The following is a 13660-nucleotide window of genomic DNA, read 5'->3' as shown; positions in this document are numbered from 1 at the left end:
AGGAGTTTTGTATGTTTTGTGGGGAATAAAAAGGTCTGTTATTAACAATTGCAGAGCAATATGCCTGTCCCTCCCCTCCACAGCTGTTACACCCTGTGGGGTAAAATCTTGTACTTGCTGAGTTTGCTCTGTTGGCTATGGGCTGTGACACTTGCCAGGCAAAGAATCACCCTCCTTTCTCTGACTATCCTATTTCAAGCCAGTGTTCCTTGAAGTCAGCCCACCAGCCATTGCCTCTTCCTCCTCTCTGCCTGTGGTGGATCCCCTTTCAAAAGAGCCTGCTGGTTCAGACAGCATGCTGCTAGATCTGTCCCTCTGCTGTGCAGTCAGTACTCAGGGTTGCATGGTGGTACTGCCTGCTGCCTGCCCCCATGGACAGGCACCATGGGGTGAGCCCTCCTCAACACCCTCTCTGGCACAAGTTGGAAACAACACGTCGGAGCACCCAGGAGCCAGTTGCTGCCTCTCTGTCCTTCAAAACTCTTTTCTTCTGAAAGAGTGAAGCTGAGAAACTGCATGGGCAGCTGCCCAGGCTGTGAGCCCAGGGGCATGGATGGAGATGCTGGAAAAGGCTGGGGATGCTGCAAGCCCCCAGAAGGGGAATTGCTGCAAAGTGAGAGGCCGTCCAGGACCAGACCCAGCTCTGCCACCCTCCCCCTCAACCCAGTTACCTCTGTAACATCACTTTTGTTGAGGGTCCTCAGGCTGGCAAGAGCAGCGTCCAGGGCTGGAAGGGCTTCAGCCAAGTCCTTCTGAGCATCATCTGCAATGGCTTGGGCTGTCTGAGCTTTTACTTTGGCCTTCATTTCCTCGGCCTGCACAGCACTTCTTGTCTCTTCAGCCACAGCTGTGTCCACCTGCAACACCAGAGACAGCCTCAGAAGCATCCTGGAGCCAGAGCACCCCTTTGGCTTGGCTTAGCACTGCTAGGTAAGGATCACAGCTGTCCTGGCAGGTCATGTGTTTCTTCCAGCAGAGACATGCTGGGGCTAGCTGCTGGAGGGGATCCCCTTCCCACATCATACCAGCAGGAGGTTTTTATCAGCCTGTAGAGATCACCCACAAGCTCCAGCTCTGGCTGTGCCTGGAATAGTGTTAGTCCTGCAGGAATTAGCTGCTCTACCCATTTTTTCCTATTGGCACAGGGAGAGGATGCATAGGGATGCAAATGCATAGGGAGATGGAGGAATAAGAAGATATACTGAGGGTTTTGTTTGTAAAACTCCCAGGGTTAAAACACTACCAGGTGTAAAGGGAACGTGGAATATAGCCAAATCTTTATCTGCAGTGTGGGAACATGGGAGATTGCAGACTCTTTCCCCTTTGCATGCAGAGCTGTATGATGTTAGTGTCTCTGTTCCCTCTGTCTTGGTCTGGCCATCCCACAGCAGGACACAGGCAGGGAGGAACACAAGGAGGAGGGAAGGTAGTGACAGCCAACACAGGATAGTTCCCTCTTCTGCAGTGGCATGAGTGACTGTGTGTGATGATCCCTGAGGTTTGGGCTAGCAGGGGCAGGCTGCAGCCGAATCAGCTCCCTGGGGATGGGATGTGGGGGAATGATCCCTTTCAGCAACAACAGTCTGGGCTTAGAGCTGCTCAAGCCACCTGAGGACTATGTTAGTAGTGTTGCTAGTCTGTCCTCACTGGTGTAGAACCTTGCAAGCAAAGGAAGCTGGTAGCTTGGCTGACTGACCCCTGGGTTGTGGTTTTGGACAGGGGATTATGAGCCATTGCTTCTGCTAGCAACTGGGTGGTAGGTTGTGACTGGCCCCCGCCAACTCCAGAGCAGGGACCCCAGCAGAAGGCCATTCTTGCTGGCAGTGCTGCTCTGCATAAATACCTGCTGTGCTAATCTGGGGCCTTTTTACTGTCAGATCAAGCAGGATTTTGTACAATTCCTACAAGGTCTCCCCAAGCCCTGTGTCCAGTCTGAGCAGCCAGACTTGGAAAGTGCAGGGCTGTCCAGCAGCAGTACCTGCAGTTGCTCCATGGTTGCCAACGTGTCCTTGGCTGCCTGTGCCAGGAGAGGGCGGGCGGACTCCAGCTCCTCCTGCATCCTTGCTACATCCTCTGCTGTTTGCAGGAGCTGTGGGAGCAAAGCAGAGTGAGAGCACAGGCAGCAGCTATGGAAAGCCCTAGGAAAGGGCTGTGCTGCCCTTGTGGGTGCTCCCTGCCCAGTGTCAGGCTCTACAAAGCAGGTCTTGCCCTGGTCCCTGCTTAAGCAGCAGTCTGGCACTGTGGTGTGCCTATAAACAGTAGTGCCTAATGGTTCCTGCACATGATGGGCATTACTTCATAAGCTCATGGTAATCAGTCAGCAGAACAATGCTGCTGTTATAGGGCTTTCAATTTAAAGGGTAATAAAGAACATCCTGAGAGATGATGAGCTACAGAGAGGTCTGTGGTCCCCAAAGACTGGGGACCATCATTCTTTTAGAGCTGTTACAGACTCAGACCTTCAGAAAGACTGGCCCTGGCAGAAGGCATAGTTCTCATTTGCTTTAGCATGAGTTCTCTCCTGTTACGCAGGAGATGTGTAGGGCATCTCAGTGCATCCCTGCAGCTATAAATACCCTGCTCAGAGCAGGTAAGGGGGGCCCAAAGGTCTCCTGGGTGTGAGGGATGAACCTTGTCCAGGCCACTTTTCATCCTGTTCTTGGCTGTCTTCAGTTCCTGTTTCTTCTTTCCAATCAGGGAACTGAAGATGCTGAGGAACTCGAGGTAGCTCTTGGGAGTGACATAATTGTGTCTGGCCAGCTCTGCTAGGTACACTTGGCACTTCTTTGCCACACTCTGATGAATTTCTACACATACTTGAATCTACAAGGAGAAAAGAAAGAAACAATCTTATTCAGTACTGAACATGTGGTAGACAAGTCTATGTGATACCCACAGAGAGCACAAGGGGCCTAAGTATACAGCCACAGTAGAGCTTATATATGCATGTGGGCTTCAATGCCATAGAGAGAGTGACAAATGGACATGCCCATTTCAAGGCATACAAAAGCTAACCAGTTCAGTATATGAATGACCCTGCCCTGAAACATTTCTGCTACAGGGTAGGACCTTTCTGCAGGTGTGTCCTGCATCCATTGTCTATGTATATCTAGAGATATGGCACACTGAGCATACAGGAGCTGTGTTTTGAGTGTGGCACCCACCATCCCATCGACATCTTCAGTACTGGCACCAAGATGCGGGTTCTCATGCAAGAAGGAGGCGGCAACGCACTGCAGGGCTTCAGCAGGCCACTCATTAAACCAGATGATGGTACAGCAGTTCACAAGAGAGGGGAACTGTCTCAAACGTGCACGGAAGACTTCTCCAATAGGGCTGAGGGAAAGATGTGCAGAGAAGAGATGTTACAACTAGCTGTAGATACAAGGATAAAATCTTTCCTACTTCCATCCTAGAGCCATCCTGAACTCTTACAGAGTAAGAAGGAAGGGAATATACCCAAGGAACAAGAAGGAGGGAGGGAAACAGGGAATGAAAATTCAGGCAGTGAGCTGCATGTCCTAAGGTGCATGTCACAGCTCGCTCCTTGGAAGTCCTGGGTATATTCTGGAAGTATTAAGATGGTAATGGGGTGATGTTTTCTGGGTCCCTCCCTAGGGAGAACACTTAAAGGAGCAAGAACTAAATGTAATCTGAAGTCTATTTCAAGCAGGTGAGTGCAGAGATTGCATCACCAGACCAAAATCATGGCCCTGATTGTACTTGTACTTGCACTGAGAATGCCCTGTGCCTGATTCATGAGTAAACATGGTGCAACTGAGCCCCAAATTCAAGCAAGATATTTTTGTAACAAACAGCTCCATGGTGCATGAAGGAGGAGGAAGCTTGTATTTAATCTGGATCACATATAATCATATCCTTAAACTTTTCAAACTTCATCTCGAAACGAGCAAAGTGTTAAAAAAGTATCTAGTCCTATGGGATGGTGGTATGCAAACCTTACTCCTCTGCCAAAGTCAGGGGCTTGGAAACAATGGTCCTACGACAAAGCGATGCAAGGCAAAGGAGGGAATAATTAACACTGACAGCATGGAGTCCTACCCCTGAACTGTACCTCATGCACAGGACCATGTGGATGTTGCTGCGAACACGTCCTGTGTATGCAGCCATCAAATTGGCCTTGGTGGGCTGCTGCCCTAGATCTCGAACAACGGGCTTCATAGCCATCATGATCTGTTCTTGATCATCAGGGTTGTAAATGTTGGGAACATCACCTGAGTTGAGCAGGTTGTTGATATCCTCAAGGAAGGATTCATTTTTAATCTAAGTAGATGATAGGGGGGAAAAAAAAAAGGTTTCCTAAGTCATAGGACAGTCATGTCTCCACATGCCATGTAGATAATTTCTGGATAAATACAGCCCTCAGCCTCTGTTAAAAGAAATCATTTCTATGATCACTTGGCTCCAGTAAAGCATACTCTGACCCTTGTCCAGCATTTCCAATTGAACAGCCATGTTCAGCCATTTCAGGGGTAGGGGTGCGTGTCTGAGAACAAGCCTCCTTCTTCCCATTCACTGTCTCCTTACAGACAAATTGTGCTCAGGGCCTTGCTCCCTGCTTTGCAGTGACTCTGCAACCAGACCCCAGGTTGCTCTGGGTCTTTGTGCTTCCAGCACAGAACACTTCACTATTAGGATAAAACTCATTGATGTGGGAGACAGAGTAATTGTAGAGATGTGTCACAGTCTGTGGGACGATCTCCCTCCAGAGCTACACTCACCTCTCCACCTTTGCTAAATCAGAAATACACAGCATCCATCTACTTGACTAAATGCACCCTCCCATGCCCCCCTTCTCCCACATATGCTTCTCACTGCAGGGAAAAGGATGCGGGAACAAGCAGCATTTGACAGATGCTAATCTCACTGCTTAGGGCACTGCCAGAAGGGACTTGGTTCCTATGATAATGAAGGCAGTAAAAAAGCCTATGGGGAACATAACTGTGAATTCCAGAAGTTGGCCTAGTCATTAGCAAGCTACAGTTTACAGTAACAAGCCAACATTATCCTGTGAAACCAGCAGGCATAAGGTGCTAAATCTACTGGTATCTTTGAAAAGAAAGAGAATGATGTTGCTTAGGACTTCTAGTATCAGTGGTCAGTGTAGTGCTTAGCTTCAGGCAGCTGGGTTTAAAATCTTTGATCCCACCAAACCCTTGGATGGAGCTGAAAGAGGCTTCCTTGAGCAACAGAAGAATCGGCCCACTCACACACAGCTCTACCATCACTCTAGCAACAAATGTACCACCTTTAGTATCCCTGGGGCTTTCTTATAAGATGATGAAGATGGGCTGCTTAAGAAATACAAGTTGTGCCTGGTTTGTATCAACCTCCTCAATCCTCTTTAGGGGGATTTATTGAGCTTAGAGATGTGTTTCTGACTCCTTTTGAGATGGAGTCCACCATGCTAATATTCCTGTACCTGTGTGTCTACAAACAAGAACGTCTTGGGTAGACTTTGAAGGCCTGCTTTCATCATGATGTTCTTCACGTCATCTCGCCATTCAGTCATGCCATAATTTTTGGACAGTTCAATCTGGAAACACTCGTAATCTGCCCTAAAGGAAAGAGAAGCCTGTGGAGTTACATCCAATTAAAATATCCTTTTTTGTCAATCCTGAGTATGTGTCGTGGACTCAGGGGGAGAGGACTCAAGCAAGCTGTTTTCCTGCAATGAGTCCTGAGCACATGTCTGTCCTTGTGTGCATTCAGCCACCAACCCAAGAGCATGTTTTACTCAAAGCATAGGTACCTGAGCTAGCTAGAAACCAGGAGAAGTACACTCCATGAGCTAACAGAGTCACACTGATTCTTGGCCCCAGTGCCTCAGAGTGCAGAGGGAGCAACTCAACGTGGATTTTTTTGTAATGCTGCCCTCAGAGGCTGGTGCACCTGGGAACTGTGACTGTGCTTCTCTAGGATCACACCCTGTATTCAGAGCTGGAAGAATCTGCTTCCCCAGCCTAGTTCCCTGGCTCTTCATGTTTCTCCCTAGAGGCCCCTTGGCTCCCAAGACTCACAAGTCCTACTTGCCAGGCTGCCAGTTTCACTTATCACTTGTCACTAGTAACTCCTGTCTTTGTCTTCCTGCTGCCCAGCTCCCAGGAAGGATTTTTCTAGTGTAGATGTGCATATTAACTGAGCCCTAGCTCTTGAGTGTCAAATCTGAAGAGTCAGCAACCAGAAAAAATGTGTAACCAGTAGCAGGAAGGGCAGGAAAAGAGATTCTCTGGAGGCAGCCCCAATAGAGCTGCTCCACATTACGTGCATAGGAGTGCATTACTTACATGTGAGATGCTAGTCTGGTGAGAGACTGTCTCCCACTTCCCCCAACACCCAGGAGAAGAGCATTCCCTGGAGCCTGCCGCAGGATCCGGCTGATTCGGCAGATGTGCTGTATTGCATCCATGAAAAGCACAAGCTTCAGCTCTGGGGTGTTGATTTGATTGTACTCCTCCAGGTAATCCTCAATCACAACCTTCAGCTGTAGGCAGAAACAGTCAATTGTGGCTACCAGATAAAAGCAATTGTGGGCGGGTGATTGTGTGTAAGCACAGCCAGGCCTCTGGGAGGACAAAGCCTGGTGCTCAGCAGGGTCTGGGAGTAGCTGCCCCTCTCAGTTGCTCCCTAGGAGCTGCTTGTGGGGTGGTGATGGCTCTCTTTGCTCCGTGTTCCTATAGGAACTACCATTGGACTGGGTTGAATTTAGCTAGTGTTGGTGGCAGCAGCTGCTGAATGGTGACCTTAAACTAACTCAGGCAAGTGACCAAGGTCTGCTGTTCCCGATGGTTCTGTTTGCCTGGAGAAACAGGCACAGTTCAAAATAAAATAGCTTATGGCTGCCTGACCCATGCTGTTCTAGGGCCTCCCCCTGAGAAAGCTTCCTCGCTCTATAGCTGACCACTGCCTGCTGCTGCATCCTGTGGTCAGGATCCTGGCTGGAAAGGGCAGGTGCTGGAAGAAAACCCCGCTGGCTGTAGATGAGTAGAGAGGCACGCTCCTCTCCTGGTGCAGCAATCACACAGAATAGCTGCAGAAGCAGTCTCTCCTGCCCTTTCTAGGGCTCTCTTCAACAGCACCCTCAGGCCAGAGCAGGAGATGAAGCATGAAGACATGTGGGATTTGGTCCTACCCCCTCAGCAATCTCACTGTGAACCTGGGCAAGCAACATCAGCTGGAATTCATACAGTGCCAAGATCCCTGTCTAGGTACCAAAGTCCTGTGTGCATCAGCGGACTGTGCAGCAGCTCGGTAAGTCTGGTTGTCTCAGCTGTGCTCACCTCAGTGGGGAACAGGCCCACCTACTTTGTGAAAGAGATTGGAAAGCTCAGTTAATTACCAGTCCTTGTCACACAGCTATCACAAGAGAGACGACAGGATAATCATCTGTTTCTGATAATGAGTGCAAAATGCACTGCTCATTGCCTTTGCCTAATTATCACTACCAAAGTACTCGCAGTATCTTCTCCAACAGGGAATCTGGCAGTAACATTAATTACTTGTAAAGGTCAATTGTGAAGTCTTTAATGGCAAAAGTAGTATTGTTTGGGGGTAGTGTGCCATTTCTTTCCAGCAAATTTCACTTTTCAGTCCCAAGTGCAGCTGATTTGGGAGATTTGGCGTAGCAGGCTGCCCCAGGATGGCAATGCAGAGACAGCTTGTTCACCTCAACTTCCCAGCGCACCAAATGCAGCCACTATCCATATCTGGGCTAGGTTTTCACAGGAGAGCCCTGGGAGAGTTTGTGATTCCAGACACCTTCAATTCAAGCAGCCCCATGGTTACTATTAACTGTTTTCTTTTGGTTGCAGAAGACTTGGAAGATGTGAACATATCTCACATCATCTCACATAGCTCACATCATCATGATTCCCAGGGTCCTTACCTTTTCCTGGCTGTCAATTGCTTCGTACAGTTTGATATTGGCACTTGGGTCCATGAAGTCCCCAAACAGAACTGGCTGGGAGGGGACAACCTCCTCAAAAGTGGTGCCTAACTCCTCCATCATACTCTTCATCAGGTTGTCAAACCAGGTCTGGTCCTCCTTGCTGACCAGGCGATCACAGAAGACTCGGCAGCTCTCGTGGTACCACAGTCTCAGCAGGTGCAGTTTATTCTGGTAGGAAATCCCAGCAAAACACCCCCGTGAGAGAAGCAGAGAAGTATTAAGAGCCTCACTGTCAGGAAAGCGGGTGTCTGCCCAACATGTGGCCAGCTCCACTCCTGCTAGAAGACAGCTGAAGTGGAGAAAGAACTGGGCGGAGGAAGCTGCATTCCCTTCTCCTCTCAAAAACAACTCTTGTCAAAACAGCTGCTTTGCAGAGAGCTCATTACAGCTTCAGCTAATCCCCCCTTTATTTGTCCATATGTCAGGCTTTCTTTGAGAGATTTAAAATTCATGTTGTTTGTCCTTATCTTTCCCCCAGTTTGATTTAACTTTTACTGTTTTCAGAAGTTCTTATGTCTTTTGGAAAGATCCTTTTATTTGGGTGTAGCACAGAACCATGGTCCCAAGTACTTCTTGTGATAAGTCAATCTCTACGGGCTAGGCTGGAGCCAGAGCAAGGTCTCAGGAGAGCCAAAAGGGCAGAAGCCTCCATTGCTACAAGCTGGTAACAGGACAACACCTCTGCCCCTGTGTGGGCCCCTGTGTGGTCCCCTATGGCTCCATCCAGCCCTGAATGGCGGGCTGTGTCGTACTGGCTCCCTGTGGCCACTCACCTGCTTCCACGCTAAGGAAGGGCTGGGGCAGCAGGGGGGGGTCTGTTTACTACTGGTACTAGGCAATATAACCAAAGGGAAGGTCACCACGTTCATTGAACAGTACCAAAATGCAGCTTCAACAAGAAATTGAGGCCTGTTTGCAGGCCTGTCAATGATGCTTGAAGTGGAACATTTCTGGTCTTTCCCTAGGTGGCATGGCTGTGCTGATGGGAGGACTCACCTCGATCTTGCTGGGCTCAGCCATGAGCATGCCCTGGAACACCCTGGAGAGGTCTCTCAGGTTGAAGGTGTAATGTGACTTTGCTGGTGTGGGCAGCAGCTGGGATGTGATGGTCAAATACACGCAGACAGTGGCATCAACCAAGGGTTCGTTCAAGTCTTTGACTGCAGGTGCTCCTGCTACAGAGACAGAGGAGGGTGGAGAGGAGGCCAAGGTGGTGACTCTGGGATGAGAAGGTCCTAGCAGTGCAGACAGGTGGCACTGAGTGGCAGAGGTGGTGTTAGGACTTGGCCAGGAACACAATTGTATTCTGATTTCTTATGCAGAGACTGTGTGGAGACCTGACCAAGCACCTGGCTCACTGCAGTGGACAGTTTGCCAATGAGTTTCCCAACTAAAGGGAATCGGATCTAGGGAGGGAAGAATGCATCACAACAATTCTGTGGTGTTAAGACTGCACACACCCCAGGGAGAGAGGAGACACTGCCAGACAGGTAATTAGTGCCTACCTGAAATACTTGCAGACACATTTTCCTTCTCCCTCCTTGTACTCCCTCAGCAGAATCTCAGCTACTTTTAAGCTAGAAGGTGTGAGTGCCCTCTTAGCGAAACCGCCTTGCAATTCATTGAGCTCAGCAAATGCAAAGCCACTGAGGAATAATTTCTTATGCAATAGTCTGGCAAGATTTAAACACAGCTGCCAGTTTTAGAGCATAAAATACTTTTTTTTTTTTTTCTTTTTTACTCCCAATCAAGTTCATTACAAACACTGCTGGGAAAATAGAGCCCTGTGACACCCTACCATCTTGCACTTTCTTGCATTATTTCCAAAATTTTTTAATTCCTCTTTAAATCACAGCTAGATGCTTCTATGTGCCCCTGAGCTCATAGTCAGGTACTGATGCTTGTGAATATTGCAAGCACTCAGAAAGCTCTGCTTTGCTTCTCTCGTAGTGCACTATTCTCACTCCTTCCCACTGGCAGATTTGCAGATGAGGGCACATTTGCAAAGATGATCCTAAATTCCCACCCTGTCAAATATAAGAGGACTCATTTCACTCCAAATGAACCCTTTTTTCTGGGTGGCTGTAGCACCATGCTTAGATCCTCCCTGCTCAGCTGTCCACAGGCTGCAGCAGATGGAGAGTAACAGAAGGCTCTGCTTCCACAGAAGGCTGTTGTCTGGGCAAGTGTCTGCCTGCTGAAAGCACAGGTAAGCTATGCAATGCTGTGCCCATCAGCTTGTTCTGTACACAGTCTCTCTCTCTCACTCAAGTTTCTGCTCTTACTTACGCACTGGATCTCTGTAACTTCTTTCTCCTAGGAGTCCAGCTAGAAAAAGACAAAAACCCTGAGTTACCGCTTTACTTGCTGAGGTGAAGGATATCTGCATCATTCATCCCAAACAAAATCCTCTTTGAAAGGCCTAGGCTATGGGATATCTTATGAAACTGTGAGAGCCAAAGTTGAAGTTTGTGGACTTGCACTGGGACTTGCACCACTGAGACTAAACAGTGTATGAGCTCTCTGTTTGCAAAGATTCAAACAATGCTTTCCCAAAAGCATCTTCAAGAAACTAATGCAAGTTCCAGCTTCCAACACTTTGATCAGATCATCAATGTTATTCCTCCCCTTCCAACCTCCATTATTATCGGGTTGACTTGCAACATGAGGAGAAGGTGGCAGATGTCTGCAGAACTTACCCATCCAGCTGCCAAGGATGGTGGAGAAGATAGTCTTCTTGCTGCTCTCCTCCATCTCCGTGAAGGAGAGGTAGTTGAAATGGCGGGTGAGGCGTGGAGTGACAGCATTCCTTCCCCCTCCAGGAGGTCCCATGGCACAGACAAAATTAATATCTACCAGCTTCTTAAAAGTACCTTGAAGAGTGCAAAATCAGGAATTAATACTAAGCTGTAGCTAAAAACCCTCACCACAAACCTCCACAGCAGGTATGAGTATCTATCAACAGGTCAACTTTTGTCAAGAGTACTGGGCAAAGGATCTGGGTCGTACCGATCTGTTTCCTGTCGTACCAGCCCTGGTGGTCCATCCACTGCCGCAGCAGCTCGATGGGTGGCTGAGCACCATATTTCTCCAGCATGGGCATGTTCAAGTCATCAATAAAAAATATGGAGTACCGCCCAACCGGCGGCCCGAACACACCCTTCCGCCTGTAAGGACAGAAGCCGTGTAAGGACACAGGACAACTCCTATTGCAGAGGTACTCCTAACTTGATCCAAAAGCAGTTTTTTCTCCAGAGGCTTCCTGGGTCAGCAGTTTCAGCTATCCTTACACTTACGCGCCATATACCACTTTATAGGGGCGTTTGCATGAAAAAGATCCGGAGCAATGTTTGAGACACTGGCTTCTTTCCAAACACGAGTGAAATTTTGTCTACTTATGGAAAATGTCAATGAATAAATGGGTGCAAATAAAAGCAAAGCTTTAGCCCATGAATCTGTTGGAAGTTTCAAACCAGTGGCTGACCAGGGAGGCAAAAGGGAAGCTGTTAACTGTGGGGAGTTGGACTGGGGGTCAGCAGCCACATTTTCTCCCCTCATCAGTTTCTATAAAGATCCCACACCAGGGTTTGCTAACACCTGTACTGTGAAATGTAGTATTTCTGGAATAACTAGAATTGGAGCAACTTTTACAGACCCTCACTAATCCTTCTCACTTTCTTGCCGTTGTATCAAGTTATTACTGGCTCTCACAATCCCAGCTCAGATTTGCTGTGTGTCCTATTTGTTATCCACAGCTGTACGTGCTTGGGGCCCCTTCAAGTCTTGGGACGAAACTAAATGGCCAAGCTGATAGAAACACTGAGCTCAGGGATATTGCCTTTGCAAACACAGAAAGGAAACTTGCCTCTTTTCCAGTTTGCTGTCAATGAGATCCTGGGTTTGGTTAGCAGAAGTGCGTGCCGAAAACATCAGGAAGTGTGTGATGTATCTGAGAGGCAAGTTCTTCAAAAGTTTGTCCGTAATTGTGACAGTCTTCCCTGTGCCAGTGGGACCAATGCAGAGAACCTAGAAGCACAATCAAGCAATGCAGCATAACCATAGGCATACAGTCTGTGTTTCCCAGCTCTCTAACATTTGCTGGAGGAAATACGGGTTACTGCTCACTTAAGCATTCAAAGGCTGGGAGAGGATAGAAGGCTTGCTTCTTCAGTAAGGACAGCTGTTCAACAGATCTCTTGGTGTGGAAAGAATCCAACCAGAGAAGTATTAAATGGAACCGTAGGAAACAGGTAAAGAGGGATGGTGATGGGCTATCTAGCAGTTGCTGCATTTTGATGGGACAACTGAGTGCTGATATTCCTTTGGGGCACTGGCATGGTGCCTGGGGACTGAATGGAGAACTCTTGTTGCTTAGGCACAGCGTTTGAGCAGAGAAATACAAATCCATGAGAGTGGGAAAAAATCTCAAAGTATCAGGTAGTGGTTAGGTTCTGACTGCACTGGGAAAGGAAAAGGTTTCCTTGTTGAAGAGAATAAGGTTGAATTAAAAAAATCAAAGACAAGGCTGGGCACATACTGGCTTACGGTTGGTTAGCAACAGCTCCAGCAGATGGGCCATTCGGACCGTGTTCATCGTGGGCACAATAATGTCACAGAAGTTGGTATCGGGAACCATGGTGAACTTTGCTGTGGAGTCCAGCCACTTCTCCCAGCCCACCTGAAAGGTATGTGTGTGTTTAGAGAGGGCAGTTGCATCTATCCCCTATGGGAATAGGAAAATGGTATTTCTGCTGTGTTTTCCCCATCACAGCTCCTTGTGTAGTAGCTCAGATTCTGATGAGGAATTCAGGTTTCCAGCCCCTTTGTCTAGTCTTGCCACCTATACCTTTCTGCATGGCAATGCTGTGACTTTGGGAGGGAGGTAGCCCAAGAGTTAAAGATCATTGCCCCAGCAGCAACATACTTGCCCTCCGTTCTGAAAACCGGGATCAAAGGGTGATGGAGCACTTGTGATATTTGCAAGAACAGGAATTCTGTCCTAAGCTGACCTACCCTGTAAGTGCACCCATGGCAGAGGGCCAAAGGGGGTTTAGCTGGGATCCTGTCTTCATGTTTGGTGCCATTACCTGTGTTGCACTCAGAGGCACATAGAGGTTTTGTACTTGTACAAGGCATGGACGACTTGTGCTAGAATCAAGGCACAGGCTAACCTCCCAGAGGCTACTGTACAAGTGAGATAGAGGTTTTGTCAGGGATGTGCTGGAGAACACTGAGAAAACGTGCATTCCTGACCACCCCATGTGGCCTTCCTACAGAGATGATGCTGGCAGCTTCTGCTAAGCATCTGATGCTCATGTAGGGCTCCTTACTTTGCTCTATAAGAAGGGGAAGCATTTTTCCTCTTTTTTTTTTTTTTTTCTTTCAGCCCAGGGGCTGGTGACTGTCAGTCAGATGGGCCTTGCATGCCCTACTGCTCTGCTGTCTCCTGTAAAAAAGATGGCATATTTTTCTGCCTTGCTCCTCCTCCAGACTCTTGCTGCACACAGCTCTTCTGCTGTTGTGCACTGCTTTCTAACACAGACAGAGCTTTCCATCTGAGCTTCTCCCTGTCCTCCTGCAGCAGCCACACTTGTAGAGCCCTCTCACTTTCCTGAGCACTGGCAGAGGCGCTCAGGTCTGAACTGACCAGTCCTTGGCTCAGATTCGAAAGATCTGCTTCACAACCCTGGG

General features: G+C 48.3%; 1 protein-coding gene across 1 annotated transcript in view; it reads right to left on the bottom strand.

Moving 5' to 3' along the window:
* The window catches only part of DNAH1 (dynein axonemal heavy chain 1), a 72039-nt gene that overhangs the window by 17654 nt on the left and 40725 nt on the right, over positions 1-13660 (bottom strand). Inside the window, exons 41-54 of the mRNA XM_075513865.1 lie at positions 12507-12647; positions 11835-11995; positions 10979-11136; positions 10669-10842; positions 10259-10297; positions 8966-9144; positions 7907-8137; positions 6309-6505; positions 5444-5579; positions 4076-4284; positions 3165-3336; positions 2632-2823; positions 1979-2089; positions 672-857 (exon numbers count right to left, since the gene is read on the bottom strand). Coding sequence (XP_075369980.1) covers positions 672-857; positions 1979-2089; positions 2632-2823; positions 3165-3336; positions 4076-4284; positions 5444-5579; positions 6309-6505; positions 7907-8137; positions 8966-9144; positions 10259-10297; positions 10669-10842; positions 10979-11136; positions 11835-11995; positions 12507-12647 — 2286 coding nt within the window. The remainder of the gene's footprint in view (positions 1-671; positions 858-1978; positions 2090-2631; positions 2824-3164; positions 3337-4075; positions 4285-5443; positions 5580-6308; positions 6506-7906; positions 8138-8965; positions 9145-10258; positions 10298-10668; positions 10843-10978; positions 11137-11834; positions 11996-12506; positions 12648-13660) is intronic.

Source organism: Mycteria americana, chromosome 11, assembly GCF_035582795.1.
Source record: "Mycteria americana isolate JAX WOST 10 ecotype Jacksonville Zoo and Gardens chromosome 11, USCA_MyAme_1.0, whole genome shotgun sequence".
NCBI classification, from domain to species: domain Eukaryota; kingdom Metazoa; phylum Chordata; class Aves; order Ciconiiformes; family Ciconiidae; genus Mycteria; species Mycteria americana.
The sequence above is the reverse complement of the archived record's forward strand: the minus strand, read 5'-3'. Positions and strand labels throughout refer to the sequence as shown.